Source organism: Quercus lobata, chromosome 4 (genome assembly GCF_001633185.2).
Source record: "Quercus lobata isolate SW786 chromosome 4, ValleyOak3.0 Primary Assembly, whole genome shotgun sequence".
NCBI lineage: Eukaryota > Viridiplantae > Streptophyta > Magnoliopsida > Fagales > Fagaceae > Quercus > Quercus lobata.
The window spans coordinates 20661748-20678600 of NC_044907.1; the positions used below are offsets into that span (position 1 = coordinate 20661748).

Sequence of the window (16853 nt, forward strand, 5' to 3'; positions counted from 1 at the left end):
AGTTTAGTTTGATGAGAAAGACCTGTCAATAGGATTCAGAGGAATGAGTCACTCAAGAATGGCACTCTTGTAGGCATTAAATTGACAAAACCTGTTCAAATTTACAACTCAATACACACACCAGAAAAAGAAAAAGTTGTTCAAAGGGATACCATTTTTCACACAAATAAAGTTTGAAGTAAAAAAAAGTCACATGCACTAATGAGCCTATTTAAATAAATAAAAAGTAGTGTTGAGTATTGTGCTACATTGTAGAATATAAGACTAGATTGGAATTCCCGATTGTAATTATGAAGAACTAAGAATATAAATGAAGGAGTTGGTAAGATTGATTACCAATTCATACCTAACAGAAACTATCTTAGTCATGTGCGTACAATGTAAACGTTAAGATGGAAAGGTTGAAAAACAAATTGCCATAGAATCAGAATGGCAAGATAAAAAGTGGTAAACTGTGTTCAAAACAAGACAATGCTTTCTTCATAACGCACAATGCTCAAGCAAGACTATTAGAGATAGCGTAGCAGGAATAGAATCAAATGCATTCATTAGAAGAAAAACACAGCTCGAAGAGAAGAGAGCCCAAATGATATGGTATTTGACATGTTCATCAAGCCTGAGCCTATAAAAAAAATGAGAAGAAACATTATTCCTTACTTTTTTGGCCAATAAAGTTGCAAACTTGTCACTACAATTTTCAAAGCAAAAACAAAAACTTTACAAACCATATCATCATCAATTAATGTATATGGTGTAACGAAGGCAAAAAGACAAAAATTAATTGAGATTTCGGAAGCATGGACATGGACACCCTATAGGTACGAATACAACCTGGTTACCATAAGTAATTTCTAAAAAATTATTACATGACATAATAGGTATGTTACCGGTATGACATGAGTTCTGAGTCCAGTACCAGAAAAGAAATCAAAATTAAGGATCCAATATTACCTCAGCAATATCGAGAATTGAGAAGTGGATAGTCGCAGGTCTTGAGAGAGAAGACTATGCTGCTGCGGATTTTGGCTTCGGCTTTTGTATTTATACTTTTTGATGGGTTTTGGATTCGGCTTGGTCTTCTTTATCCCTTCGGATTAGGAGTTGGTTCTAGGATTGATTTTTTTTTTTTGGGCTGAACTTCTAATTGGATTTTGGGCCAGGCCAGATAAGAGTAGGTTACAAAAAGGGGCCTATGGGCTTATTTGATCCATTAATTAGTGAGAGTGGTAGGAAAAAAAAAAAACACAATTCCAAGGAGGATAAATTAATTAAAAGAAAAAATTAAGGAAAAAAAACTGTAAAATGAAAAGAAAAAAAAAAAGATCTAAAGGAGACAGGATAGAGTAAAAATAAAATAAAATAAAGGGAAACAAAATCATAAACTTAATTGGTAAAAATTAATCTTCAAAACTTTAACCAAAAAATAAAAATAAAAAATCTTCAAAATGATTTGGAGTAAATTCTTATATTATGCGGTGATTTGTAAAATTATTTACGTGTATTTTAAGTCACATGACATATTTAATCAATCGTGTGAATTTTTTAAATTATACATACAAATGATATGTACATTCCATGTAGAAGATAATTTTCTATTTTGTTAAATGAGGAAATTAGATTAAATGAAAATTACCTGCCTATATTAAAAACTGATTGATGTTTTAATTTAAACTATCAAGTTCCTTTTTTTTAATAAAAAAAATAACAAGTTCTTTTTTTTAATAAAAAAATTTTCAATTTTTTATTGTGCTGCCAGAAACACATATGCATGGTTCATGCTCGTACAACCCAATATCTTTTCGGGTTCATTTTAGACGAATACTGGCATTTATACTTTTTGATGGGTTTTGGATTCGGCTTGGTTCCTCTTTACCCCTCCGGATTCGTAGTTGGTTCTAGGCTTGGGTTTTTTTCTTTTTTTTTTTTTTGAAATTCTAATTGGAATACTGGGCCAGGCCCGCTATGAGTAGGTTTGCAGATGGGGCCTATGGGCTTATTTGATCCATTAATTAGTGAGAGAGGTAGAAAAAAAAATTTTGAAGGAGGATAAGTTAATTAAAATCGAAAACTAAGGGAAAAAACAGTAATATGAAAAAATAAAATTCAGAGGAGACAAGGTAGAGTAAAAAAAAAAAAAAAAAAAAGGGAAAACAAATCATAAGCTTAATTGGTAAAATTTTTCCTCCAAAACGATTTGTGGTAAATTCATCCAACAAAGTAGTGATTTGTAAAATTATCTATGTAAATTTTTAGTTATATGACCTATTTAATGAGCTATATGACTTCTTTAACTAATACACATAAATGATTTTGTAAATTCTACGTAGTGGTGAGATTTCTTCAAATTAGTTTAGAGAAAAACTTTGTCCAACCACATTTTAAAGGAGACAATTTTCTATTTTGTTGAAAGAGAAAATCATATTAAATAAAAATTGTCTAAAGTACATAACACACCAAGCATTGAAAATGAACTGTCTCACATATTTTTGTTAAAATACAATTTAGTCCCTCAAAATTTTCAAGAGTTGTTAATTTGGCCTGTACAACTTTTTAATCTACAATAGGTCGTATGCAACGTTTCAAAAGCTGAGATTATCTAATTGGAATTGTCTGTCCTGGCAGCCTGTTATCAATTTTATTTTGCAGAGTTTTGTTATCAATTTTATTCAAAATCGGAGCATGTAAATTATGGGCAACAGGGAGAAACTTTATTATATAACTTATATATAAACTATAACATCATGTACAATTTATAACATTCATCACCAACAGACTCAGTTGATTCTCAAAAAAAAAAAAAAAAAAAAAAAAATCAGCAACAGACCCAGTTAGTTGTGGAGACTGAGAATGACTTACAATATATTACTGGGGATACTAACTTGATACAAGAAAAAAAAAAAGTGCTGAATTAAAAAACTAGGGTGCTACAAATTATTTGCTCCAAATCCAATGTTACAAATCATAAACTTGGCAAACAATGATGGCAACCTCCATGATAAGTCATCAGCCATGTGCACCTGTGCATCTCCGCTGAAAGAAGATAAATTCCAATATAATAATAAGCTTTGGATTCAAATAATGATGATGTGGTGAGTGAGGTCTTTCCAATCAGGTAAAAAAAAAAAGAAAAAATTATCAACTCATTACCTACAACTTAATTTGTAAATTAAGTATCAACTTTTATTTTACCTTAAGAAAATTCATGGTACAAGAGAACAAATTTGTGCAATTATCAAATCTCAACTCATTTTATATTTATGGAATTGGCAATTCATTTATTTAATTAGGATATTTAGAATTAACACGTTAAATAAAAAGATTTAGAATTATAAGCAAGTAAAATGTGAATTTTAGTTAGCTCAACTGATAAAGTTTATTTTCTAATCATTATAGAGTGGGTGCCATAAGTTCTAAAAAAAAAAAAAAAAAAAAAAAAAAACAAGAAATTAATTTTTTTTCTTTTTCTTTTGAGAAAAAGATGATTGTCCAACAAATTAGTTAACTTTGTGATCTCCCTCGTTCCGATAGTGGAAATCACCCAAATGACAAAGCATTTTAGGCCGCTTTGGATTTTTTGTTCTTGAAATTTTATTTAAACAAGCTATATATTTAAAGGACAAAAGACACATTTTACATTTAGGTATTAATTGGGCTCATTCCTAATCCTATGTAGTATGTATAGCTGAATGACCATATCAATTTTTTAGTGGCTTCATTCTTCTCAGTTTTGCTAGGAAAAAAAAAAAGCACTAATATGAAAGAATGTGGCCTTCTAATCACTATATGATTCCTTATTCCCATCTTCCCATAAACATTTGGAGTTGCCTCATTAAGTTAGATCATGTGGTCTGGGTGGAGACATTACCAAATTCTATATCCCAATGAGAAAACAAAATTTACCTGTAGCTTGAAGTCGTTGCGTTGCGTATGCTAGTTTAAAGAATGTTTTGTCGAATTTTATGCAGCTCAACTACAACAACATTGATATTCATTCTTTCTCTTGGATATTGTGTGGAACAAGCAACTCCAATTCCAAGTATCGAAATCAAGCATTCTTGAATGTTGAAACTTCCATTTGGATCCTCATTTCGGGTGTCATTCCTTGTCTCTTCCTTTTCTCTTTCCCAAAGAAGAAAAGGATCTACAATGTCAATGATATGTTCGGGCAAAGCTTGTTTAACAAAGTCATGAAGGTTTAAGTTATCTTGGTAAATGCTATCAGTTGGCCTTTTTCCTGTGAACATCTCTAACAATAATATGCCATAACTATAGACATCACCATATATTGAAACTTCGTTTCCCATACCATACTCTGCAATTGCAAAAAAAAAAAAAAAAAAAAAAAAAAAAAAAAAAATATAATATAGGCATGTTGTCATACAATTAAAAGTGGGGAAAGAAAAAAATCTAACAACTTTTAAAGATTATACCATATTCTGTTTTCTAGATATAATACATCCTTACTAAAACTTTCTTTTCATGCTTGAAACTATAGTAAGGAACCATGGGAGAGAAGGGAAAAAAAACTTAAGAATTTAATATATACCTGGAGGAGTATAACCAATTGTTCCTCTAACCCCAATGGAACTTGATTGATCAGTAGAACAATCCTGGGTAGCATCATGAAGGAATTTTGCCAAGCCAAAGTCGCCTACATGTCCAACCATTTCATCATCGAGAAGAATATTGCTTGGCTTGAGGTCACAATGAACAATTGGCGTCTGGCAATGATGATGAAGATAATCCAATGCACTAGCAACATCAATGGCAATATTCAGTCTTTGGAGAAGACTCAACTTCCTTGGTTCCTCAACAGCCTCATTTGTTCTTGGAGTTGGATGTAACCACTCATCTAGGTTGCCATTTCCCAAGAACTCATATACCAAAGCTTTAAAATCACGACCTTGATAATCAATACTGGAACATATTGTGAGCACCTTTACAAGATTTCGATGTCTGATGTTTCTTAGAATTTCACACTCGGCCACAAAACTTTTGGAAGCTCCATGACGCAAAAGGTTGAGCACCTTGATGGCAACCGTATGTCTACCTTGAACAAGAATTCCTTTATAAACGGACCCAAAGCTACCCACACCAATTAAATTAGTAGAAGAGAATCCATTGGTTGCATTTAGGAGACTTTGGTAAGATACATTCAAATTTGAATCACTTGAGGTACTTCCATTCCTTTTCTTTAGTAAAGAATAAAGAAATAGAAGCAACAAAATCAAAGTTACTCCAAAAAGCCCAGAAGCTGTAGAGATTATTATCTTCAAGGTCTGGGCCATCTTCCTCTTCTTGGAATTTAAGTATTTGCATTTAGGAAGTTGAAACTCAGGTATGCCTCCACAGAGTTTATCATTTGCCTTAAGCAAAGTTGCACTCATGTTTTTGAAAACTCCCTCTATTGGTACCTCACCCTCAAATTTGTTGTAAGAGAGATTCAATATTTGCAAATCCCAAAACTCCAAAAATTTTGGAATACTACCAGACAAATTATTGTTCGATAGATCTAGAACTCCAATACCTTTCAATGATTCCAAAGATGAAGGAATGACTCCTTGGAAGAAGTTTCTTCTCATGGCTAGAAATTCTAGCTTCACACAACTTCCAAGAGTTGTTGGGATTGTACCAAACATCATGTTTTCAGAAATGTCTAATTGTTCTAAATTTTTTAAATTTCCTACTTCTATGGGAAGGACACCTGTCAATTGGTTGGCTATCAAGTCTAAAGTAATTAGGGAGAATGAGAGAGCAATAACTTCTGAGGCTATGGTACCACTAAGATTGTTATTATTAAGATACAATCTTAGCAAATTTTGGCACTGACCTAGACTTAGAGGGATGCTGCCTTGAAGGTTATTATTTCCTAATTTCAAAATTGTCAAAGCTGTTAAATTTCCAAGGGAGGATGGAATGTTTCCAGAAAATTTGTTTTGGGATAAATCTAAATATTGTAACTTATGAAGAATTCCAATTTCAAAAGGAATATTACCTGATAATTTATTGTTCCAAGCCCGCAAATCCTCCAAGTTGATCAGATTTCCTATCTCAGCAGGAATGTTTTCTGATATTTTATTATTATCTAGATAAAAAGCAAAAAGAGTAGTTGAGAAGTTGCCAATGCATCTAGGCAACTTTCCCCCAAAGTTGTTGCCATTTATATCCAAAAAGGTGAGATAAGTAGTATTTGTCAAAGAACAGAGAAAACTCAAGTCATCTGTTTCCCCACTTCCAAGATGGTTGAGGAAAAGGCTTAAAAATGTCAATCTATTTAGCTTCTCCAAAGAAGGAACTTTTCCACTTAGTTTATTAATACCCATTTCAAATGTATCTAGATTTGTGGCATTAGATATTGAAATAGGGATAGATCCAGTAAATTGGTTGTCAGCAAAGATAAATACTTCGATATTTGGTAGAGTGATACCAATGTCGAATGGAAGAGACCCCTGGATTTGATTTCCAGCTACAGAAAAAGTCAATAAAGAAGAGAGATTGTACATTGAGCGAGGAATGGTTCCAGAAAACCTATTATACTGCACACTAAAAAATGAAAGTTTCGTCAATTGACCAAAAGAATTAGGGATACTCCCACCCAAATTATTATAAGTTGCAGAAAATCCTTTTAAAAATGATAAGTTCCCAAAAAAAGGTGAGACAGTTCCTGTAAGATTATTCATATGAATAGAAAAAAATTGGAGCTTTGCCAAGGAGGTAAGCGTGGTAGGAATTTCTCCTACCAATTGGTTATAACCAACACGAAGGGCGACAAGGTTGTTGCAACCAGATAAATTGCTTGGAATTTCCCCCTGTATTGTGTTATTGTACAGTTCTAAGACTAGCAATCTAGTCAAATGACCAATTTCTGGAGGGATTTCTTTACGAAATTTGTTGTTTTGTAGGCTTAGATTCCTTAAAAAACTAAAATTCCCAACATATGGAGATATAGAGCCTACCAATTCTAGAGATTGCAAGTTCAATACGGTGACCCTTTGGTGTCGGCGGCCACATGTAACCCCTTGCCATTGACAAAAGTGGATGCTGTCATTCCAAGAGCTCATAACCCTAAGAGGATCATGGATTATCTTGGCTTTGAACTCAAGCAATGCCAAACGGTCCGTCTCATTATTCCCGCTGACCACTGAGGTGACAAATATGCCCAGGCACCAAAGAAGAATAAAAGCGTGGATGGAAAAAGATGAAGATGAAGCTGCACTCAGTTGCAAAAGCCCCATGCACTATGGTTGAAGGAACTTTGTTTAGCTAAGCGTTCTGGTGATTATATTTTGAAGGAAAAAGATTAGTTTACAAATAAGCAACTGTGTATGTTGTCCAGAGAGAGGGCTGATTTGGGTGTGTAGCACCCTAAGAACAAGCAAATATATAGCACGGGAAAGGAGAAAATTGGTGCAAGAATTTCAGCGTTCGGACCCACTCCAAAATTGCAAGAAAAACTTGAGGGTAATATTCAGGAAGCATATTGAAAAAAGTGTGACGGACACTTTCCCTTCTGTTTTGTTTTGATGGTGGGAGAGTGAGATTTCTTAGTTAGAAATATCACCATATGCTAGTTAAGTTATAAGGTTTTTTAACTTTGCATGATTGTAAAGTTTGCATTTAGATTCAAACGTAGCAATTTTTGTCTAAGTTTTAAGGGCATACATTGGTAAAACCTAGCTTTTTATAATGAAAAACTTTGCAGCTGATTCTTATTTCTATTAATTTAATGAAAATTTTATTTTATTTTGTTTGTTTTTTAATTTTAATTTTAATTTTTGAATTTGTATCTAGACTCACACCTTCACCATTTTGTTTTATATATATATATATATATATTTATTTATTTATTTATTTATGGAAGTGTTATCCTGGCTTTAAAATAGACTATTTCATATTCCATGTTTATGAGACACCTTAAAAATTTCATAGACCTATGGTGTGGTGAAATAAATATGAGACTTCCAAGTTTATGTCACGTCGCAACACAATAAGTCTTTCACCAGGATACTTTCATGGTGTCATTTGTATTAGTTAAGGGTGGATATTGTAATTATTAATACTTAGTAGTGACAAATTACAATACATCATTTTATTTTTTTTAGCTCTAATAATTGTGGTAAATTACAATAGATCAATATTTTATTATTATTATCGTGTTTTTTTTTTTTTTTTTTGGCTTTACATAAATCAATATAAATAAGTTGCCAATATTATTTGCAAAACAAATTAAAAAAAAAAAATTATAACATATCAATCCAAAATAAAATATGTGTCATCATTCCCCCAAACCTCAAGATAGGGGAATGTAAATGTCCCAAATTGGTATCAAGTCGATACTATTTGTTACAATAGTTATTACTATCATTTTTTAATGGAATCCAGCATGAAAGAATTAACAGTGTAAATGTTCTCATTTTATTAATTCAATTATATATATATATATATATATATATATATATATTCTCATTTTTGCGGCAAACGGTTGGTCAAAGATAAATTAAATAAATAATGTTATTTTTATACATCTTAACATATACTATATAATATAAAAATAATAACAATAACAAAAACTAAATGACAAATTATTCCTTTTTTTAAAAAAATAGATAACAAAGAACATGTTCCAAACTTTTAACCATAAAACCCATAACATCTTCTCTTTCTATATAGTGGAAAGAAAAAATATTATTGTATTCCTGCACCCCAAAACTCTCTAAATTAATGCAAATGAAAATGAGATTGTTTTTGGAAGAAAAGTACCTTTTATTAAGGATCTCTCTCTCTCTCTCTCTCTCTCTCTCTCTCTCTCTCTCTCTATATATATATATATATATATATATATATTGATGGGATCGACGAGAACACGTTGTAGTGACGAGGACACAGTAATGACGAAGATATCCCCTGATGACGAACAAACCATCAACGACGAGGAAATGAAAGTCATTCAATGGTACTAGTAAATAACCTGGGCAGTTACGAAACCAGTAAGGTAGACCGTTGAGGACTAATAAAAGCCCCATAATTGGACTTGAAGCGTTATGAAAGAAGAGCATTTACACTCCAACAGCTAGCAGTTTAGCTCACAGGTATAAAACTCTCACATTTCACAGCATAAGGTACGAGACAACAATTCTGAAAAGATACTTCTTACTGCTAGTTCTATAAACATCTTGATTGCTCTAACTTTGGCATCGGAGACGTTGTGGCAAGTACCACACCGGTGACCATCCTTCTTGAAGAGAACCAGACGCTAACGGGGAGTTCCATCTGCCTCTTGAGACTGACGAGTTTGCACCTCATCAGTTTGGCGCCGTCTGTGGGAAAGATATTCTCAGGTTCATATCTGAAAGCGTAGTTCCCATCAACTCTCTACATTCAGATGGAATCCAACCCTGACTCAGCAGCCTTGACCCAGCAAGTCCAGGCCCTTGCAGCCACCATTGAAGAACTCACCAAACAGAACCAGGAAATAAAGCTGCGGCTCCAGCAGGTTCAACAAGCTCAACAGGAAGAAAACCGGTCCAAGGGTAACACGGAGGGAGAGGGGGATAGCCAGCAGAGGGAAACCCCCCGGAGACCAACTAATCCGGATGAACAAAACTCAGATCTTCTTCGGGAAATGAGGAAAGAGATGGACGAACTAAGGAGCGCTATCAAAGAAAAGACGGACCGGAGCGTAGACAAAATGATAAGGGCTACAGATTCGCCCTTCACTGCAGCAGTACTTGATTGCCCTGTGCCGTCAAAGTTTCGCCTGCCTTAATTAGAGCCATTCGACGGACTCAAGGACCCTCAGGATCATCTTAATACCTTTAAGACGACTCTGGGTCTCCAGCAGCCACCTGACGAGATATTGTGTCGTTCCTTCCCTACAACTCTCAAAGGAGCTGCAAGAGAGTGGTTTACTAAGTTGCCAAACTCGTCCATAGACAACTTCGATCAGCTGAGTAGTGCTTTTTTGCGTCACTTCATAGGGGGAAAACGCCCAAGGAGACCAGTAGATTACTTACTCACCATAAGACAGGGAGAGAAGGAGACTCTGAGGTCGTATGTCAAACGATTCACCCGGGAAACTCTGGAAGTGGACGAAGCTGATGACAAGGTGCAGCTGACGACCTTCAAAGCAGGATTGAGATCCAGAGACCTTGTGGCCTCTCTTGCAAAAAACCCCTCGAAGACAATGGCTGAGATGCTCCTGAAGGCACAAAAGTACATGAACGCGGAAGATGCTCTAGCTGCCATAAAAGATACTGACAGGCTCGGGGACAAATCCAAAGGAGAGGACGACCGCAGAGGGCAAAAGAGAGACAGACCAGAACGTCGGAACAACGACGGGAATAGAAGGAGAGACGACAAAAATCCTCGTCAAGTAAAATTTACTCCTTTGGTTATGCCTGTTGACAAGATTTTCACGCAGATCAAGGACGAGCATTATCTCAAATGGCCCAGGCCATTACACTCGTCCCCCAACGTACGTGACAAGAACAAATATTGCCGGTTCCATAGAGACCACGGTCACAACACAGAAGAATGCAGAGACCTGAAGGAACAAATAGAGGAATTAATACGGAAAGGAAAGTTACAGAAATATGTAAAGAAAAGAGAATATGGCAAGTTCAGAGACGACAACAGGACCCAACATGAATCCTTTACTCGGGATGACGACCACCCGTCCCAGCCTCCACGCAAAGTGATCGGGGAGATAAACACGTTCACGGGAGGACCATCCTCAGGAGGATCATTTAGATCACTCAAAAAAGCATGCCACAGACAGGTGAACAGCGTCCACACCATGCCTCCGTCCAAGCACCGACGAACATACCAAGACATGTCCTTTAATGAAGGAGACGCCAGGGGAGTAAAGCAGCCTCACAACGATCTACCTCCCAGCCTTCCAGCAGTTGAGATTAGATCCAAAAAGGCTCCGTCCTTTTGACTCTCCGCTCGTCAGCTTCAGTGGAGACAGGGTTTACCCTAGGGGAATAGTGACTCTGACGGTGACGGCAGGGACCTACCCAATGCAGTTGACCAAACAAGTAGACTTCCTGGTGGTAGATTGCCCCTCGTCCTACAACGTCATCATTGGGAGGCCCACCCTAAACAAGTGGAAGGCGGCAACGTCAACCTACTGTTTGAAGGTGAAATTCCCAACAGACAGCGGCGTAGGTGAAGTGAAGGGTGACCAAGTCCTGGCAAGGGAATGCTATCAGGCCGTACTGGCAAAAAAGGAGAACCACACGTGGACGATTGAAGAAAAAGAGGAGGACGGGATGGAGACCCTGGAAGCAGTAGAGTTGGTAGAAGAAAATGCGGACAAGACGACCAGGATAGGGACGACGCTAAGTCCCGAGATGAGAACAAAACTCATAAAATTCCTTAAGGGGAATCTAGACGTCTTTGCATGGAGTCACGAGGACATGCCAGGCATATCTCCAGAAGTCATCCAGCACAGGCTGAATGTGGACCCCAGCAGGAAACCCGTTCAGCAACGACGAAGAACCTTCGCTCCAGAACGAGATCAGGCAGTAGCAGAGGAAGTAACCAAACTCTTGACGGCTGGATTTATCCGGGAAGTATATTATCCAGAATGGCTCGCCAACGTCGTCCTGGTAAAGAAAGCAAACGGAAAGTGGAGAATGTGTGTAGACTTCACCGACCTGAACAAAGCATGCTCAAAGGACAGCTTCCCTCTACCAAGGATAGATCAGCTCGTGGACTCCATCGCCGGACACAAGCTACTGACGTTCATGGACGCCTTCTCAGGGTACAACCAGATAAAGATGGCTGAAGAAGACCAGGAGAAAACTGCCTTCATTACAAGCCAAGGACTCTACTGCTACAAGGTGATGCCGTTTGGGCTGAAAAATGCTAGAGCTACGTACCAAAGATTGGTAAACAAAATGTTCAGCCAACAGATTGGCAGGAACATGGAGGTATACGTGGACGATATGCTCGTCAAGAGCAAGGAGGAGCTCGCTCACCTGGACGACCTGGAGGAGACTTTTGCAACCCTGAGAAAACACCAAATGAAGCTGAATCCAAGCAAATGTGTTTTTGGAGTAGCCTCGGGAAAGTTCTTGGGATTCATGGTTTCCCAGAGAGGAATAGAAGCAAATCCAGAGAAAGTACGAGCTATCATCGACATGGCTTCACCCAAGACCGTCAAGGACGTACAAAAACTTACAGGAAGGATAGTAGCCCTGAATAGGTTCGTCTCTAGGGCCACAGACAAATGCCTGCCCTTCTTCAAAACCCTCAAACAGGCTTTTGCTTGGACCGACGAATGCGAAGCTGCGTTCCAAGAGCTGAAGCAATACCTGAGCAGTCCACCTTTCCTGAGCCCGTCCAAAGGAGGGGAGAACTTATACCTATACCTGGCAGTGTCAGCCTCGGCAGTAAGCGCAGCCTTGATTAGAGAAGAAGGCAAGAAGCAACTCCCGGTGTACTACGTCAGCCAAGCCTTTCAAGGAGCTGAATTCAGGTACCCAAGGATCGAAAAGATCGTGTTTGCACTTATAGTAGCCTCGCGCAAGCTCAGGCCGTATTTCCAGTCAAATCCGATCCTTGTGATGACGGATCAACCAATTAAGAAATCGATGAACAAACCAGAAGCAGCAGGGAGAATGGTCCAATGGGCAGTCGAACTCAGCCAATTTGATATCGAGTACCATCCAAGAGCAGCTATCAAGGCACAAACTCTGGCTGACTTCATCGCTGAATTCACTCTGCCAGACGAAGATGGAATTACAGACGAAGTTGATAAATGGACAATACAAACAGACGGTTCGTCAGCCCAAAAGAGAGGGGGAGTAGGGGTTGTCATAACCACCCCCGACGGAGAAGTAATGAAATATGGGGTTCAACTGAAGTTCCCAGCCACCAATAACAAAGCCGAGTATGAAGGAATATTGACGGGCTTGAGACTTGGGAAAGCTCTTGGTGCAAAAAACTTGCTGATCCAGAGTGATTCAAGGCTGGTAATCGGACAGATCAGTGGAGAGTACGAGGCAAAGGAAGAAAGGATGCAAAAATACCTTAAACTGACAAGGCAGCTAACTCAAGAGTTCGACACAGTGGAGTTCGTCCAGATACCAAGAAGCCAGAATATTGGAGCCGACGAAGTATCAAAACTAGCGTCATCAGAAGAAGGGGAGACGAGCACAGATATGGCAATAGAGATCCAGAAACACCCGAGTATTGAAGAGGTGGCGGTGTTCTCCATCCAAAGCAAAGACACCTGGATGACGCCCATAATGTCCTTCCTCCAGGACGGGCACCTACCTGAAGACACTGAAGAAGCCAGAAAGATCAAGAAAAGGGTAGCCAGATTCACGATCCTGAATGACGTCTTGTACAAGAGGGGCTTCTCGATGCCCTACTTGAAGTGCGTCGACGAGGAAGAGGCCAGATACATCTTGGAGGAGGTACACGGAGGAATTTGTGGTGACCATGCCGGCTCCAGATCCCTAGTAAACAAAGTGGTAAGAGCAGGGTATTTTTGGCCAACCATGCAGGTGAACGCTGCTAACATCGTCAGAAGGTGCGACAAATGCCGACGATACGGGAATGTGCAGCGGCTTCCAGTAGAGAGAATGACGACCATAGCTTCCCCATGGCCATTCGCACAATGAGGAATCGACATCGTCGGCCCTCTGCCCCAAGGTAAAGGTCAGGTAAAATTCCTTCTTGTTGCTATTGACTATTTTACAAAATGGGTTGAAGCAGAGGCCCTAGCAACGATCACTGAGGCTCGGATCCAGAACTTTGTGTGGAAAAACATAGTATGCAGGTTCGGGATTCCCTCGACGATCATATCAGACAATGGAAGGCAGTTCGATAGTCAAGGCTTCAGGGGATTTTGCTCAAGCCTTGGGATCAAGAATCAGTTCTCATCCCCAGGGCATCCTCAGGCAAACGGACAGACGGAAGTGACGAACCGGACGCTGCTCAAGATTATCAAGACCAGACTGGACGATGCGAAAGGTGCCTGGCCAGAAGAACTACCAAATGTCCTATGGGCTTACAGAACTACCGCCAGAACCCCGACGAGAGAAACCCCCTTCAGGCTTACCTATGGTACAGAAGCAGTAATCCCAGTCAAAGTAGGGGTCACAAGTATCAGGCGTCGATCCTTCAACAAAGAGATCAATGACGACGAACTACGACTGAACCTAGATTGTCTTGACGAAGTGAGAGTCAACGCATCCAGCAAGATGACGAGGTATCAAAGGAAAATGGCCGAATACTATGACAAACTGGTCAAACTGAGACGCCTGGACATAGGGGACCTCGTCCTACGCAGGACCAACATGGCAACTAAAGACCCTACCCAAGGAAAGCTAGGTCCTACGTGGGAAGGTCCCTACCGAGTCACTCACTACTCAAGACAAGGAAGTTATCACCTGGAAACCATGGACGGACAAAGGCTCCCTCGACCATGGAACATTGAGCATTTAAAAAAGTACCACCAGTAAATGTAATAGACAAAGGCAGTCGCTCTTGAATTCAATAAAAATTTCTTATCCCTTGATGTCTTTATGCAGATAAGTCCAGTCAATTGTGAGTCAGACTAACAAGAGTCCACCTTGACGAGTGTATGTCACTGACGACAACACAAACGAATAAGATAAAAAAGGCTAAGTGATAAGATTCCGCTAAGACGGATGTAAATCACTGACGAGGCCCGAAGTGACGAGATTCCTTAATGGGATGTAAGTCACCATAAAAAAGGCTAAGTGATAAGATTCCGCCAAGACGGATGTAAATCACTGACGAGGCCCGAAGTGACGAGATTCCTTAATAGGATGTAAGTCACCATAAAAAAGGCTAAGTGATAAGATTCCGCTAAGACGGATGTAAATCACTGACGAGGCCCTAAGTGACGAGATTCCTTAATAGGATGTAAGTCACCATAAAAAAGGCTAAGTGATAAGATTCCGCTAAGACGGATGTAAATCACTGACGAGGCCCTAAGTGACAAGATTCCTTAATAGGATGTAAGTCACCATAAAAAAGGCTAAGTGATAAGATTCCGCCAAGACGGATGTAAATCACTGACGTGACGAGATTCCTTAAATAGGATGTAAGTCACCATAAAAAAGGCTAAGTGATAAGATTCCGCCAAGACGGATGCAAATCACTGACGAGGGACACGCGAATCACAAGAAGAGCAAGAAAAAGAGCAAAAAGAAAAAGAAGAAGGATAGACATCTACAACAAAAGATAAAGGATGACGAGTGAATCACAAGAAAATTGCACTAAGTACCAGCTCAATGCAAGGTACGCTAAGAAGTTTATACTAAATCACGCACATGTATAGATAACAGTATAACAACAGAAGCAGATAAACATTAAAATCATAGAAAGGCCCAAAAACATAGGGCAATTATCCTTGTTCTCATAACAGGACCAAAAAAGTATTGTTCTGAAAATGGAAATAAAAACAAAAAATTTTATACATCACCAAAAAAGGGCCTAAAACATAATAGGCAAATATAAGTGATAAATTTCCTAAGGATCAGGCTCGGGCGTCTGGGGCGTCAGTAACAGTATTAGCAGCAGCCGGAGGAGCATCGTCAGCAGCAGGGGCATCACTGTCAGGAGCAGAAGGTTGGGCAGCCTCGTCAGCAGCCATCACTTGATCCACCACTTCTAGATCTAGACTTGGCAGATCAACCCCTGTGGGGTACTTGACGAGGTACCGGCGGAGGAGTTCGAATCCCTTGAAGTACCAACTGAAAAGTACAGTGGAATACTCCTCCGTCTGCTAAAAGGCCTCGACGGACCTGGCAGCAACTGTCTTCAATTTCTCCTTGGTTGCCTGAAGCTGGTCATCCTTCTCCAGATTCAGCTGACGCTCAACCCTTAAGTCAGAGTTAAGAGCCTTGACCTTCTCCTTCAAGGTAGCAGACTCGTCCATCGACTGTATAAGGTCCTTCTTCAAAGCTGAATTCTCCTTCTCCAGAGCCTCCATCCTAGAGGTCAAGGAGGCCACCCTAGCCTCCTGAGTAAGACACTCAGAAGCCAGATGGAGACTCTCCCCCAACACCTAACGAAGCAAGATAAGAACGTCAGTAAAAAAAAAAAAATGAAAGAAGAGACCAAGGAAAAAGTTGTGAACAGCCTTACCTGCATTATCTTGTGGACGTGCTGACTCGCGACGACATTGACAGGAACCCCAGAAAAGACTTTCAGGTCCTCAGCTTTCACAATGTTGTGTGCCCGCTCTACAGCCACACCCTCGTCATCAAATATGGACGAGCCTGTTTTCTCCTTCTCTTTGTCCTTGGCTGAAATCCTCGGCCTCTTTGATGACGGAGTGGGGATTTCCTCGACGGAAGTGGCAGGCGAAGCTACTCGGACACCCTCTACCCCCGGGACAATCGGAGTAGCATCCACGGCGGACGAACCCTTCCCCGTCACACGAACTACTTTCTTGCCGATGCTAGCCAAGGGTTCATCCTTCTTGGCTCTCATTTTGGCATACATGTCCTTGTTGAATTTGGTAGTCATCTCTAAAAATAAAAAAAAAATAAAAAAAAATAAAAAAAGGAGTTAAGAAATCCAAAAATGCGTGATTAAAGGCTGGATGAAGCAAAACACTTACTCTTCTTTTCCTCGATGTTGATACTGCGCAAAACGTAGGGAGACGGATCCGGGCCCAAACAATAGAAAGCAAGTGTCCGTGGGTCCAAGAGGTCGTCCCAACTCTCGATCGATTGGGAGTATGTGATTGCCTTTTGAAGACGTTCCTGGTATTTGCTCTTCAACTTGGGACGCCTTTTTTGCTGCACACAGAAATGAGTAAGTTGTTAATGACGACCAAACATACAAGACGAAAAATAAACAGA

General features: G+C 39.1%; 2 protein-coding genes across 2 annotated transcripts; both read right to left on the reverse strand.

Annotated features, from left to right (window-relative positions):
* Positions 1-2686: 2686 nt before the first annotated feature.
* LOC115987522 (probable LRR receptor-like serine/threonine-protein kinase At3g47570) lies at positions 2687-7522 on the reverse strand. Its single transcript, XM_031111093.1, has 3 exons — positions 4547-7522; positions 3901-4312; positions 2687-3030 (listed from the first exon to the last, which is right to left on the reverse strand). Exons 1-2 carry the CDS (start codon positions 7233-7235, stop codon positions 3936-3938), a joined length of 3066 nt encoding a protein of 1021 aa, XP_030966953.1. The 5' UTR covers positions 7236-7522; the 3' UTR covers positions 2687-3030; positions 3901-3935.
* Positions 7523-15520: 7998 nt separating this feature from the next.
* LOC115984803 lies at positions 15521-16515 on the reverse strand. Its single transcript, XM_031107804.1, has 3 exons — positions 16132-16515; positions 15789-16051; positions 15521-15737 (listed from the first exon to the last, which is right to left on the reverse strand). The coding sequence occupies exons 1-3, from the start codon at positions 16513-16515 to the stop codon at positions 15521-15523; spliced, it is 864 nt and encodes a 287-aa protein (XP_030963664.1).
* Between the last annotated feature and the right edge of the window lie 338 nt (positions 16516-16853).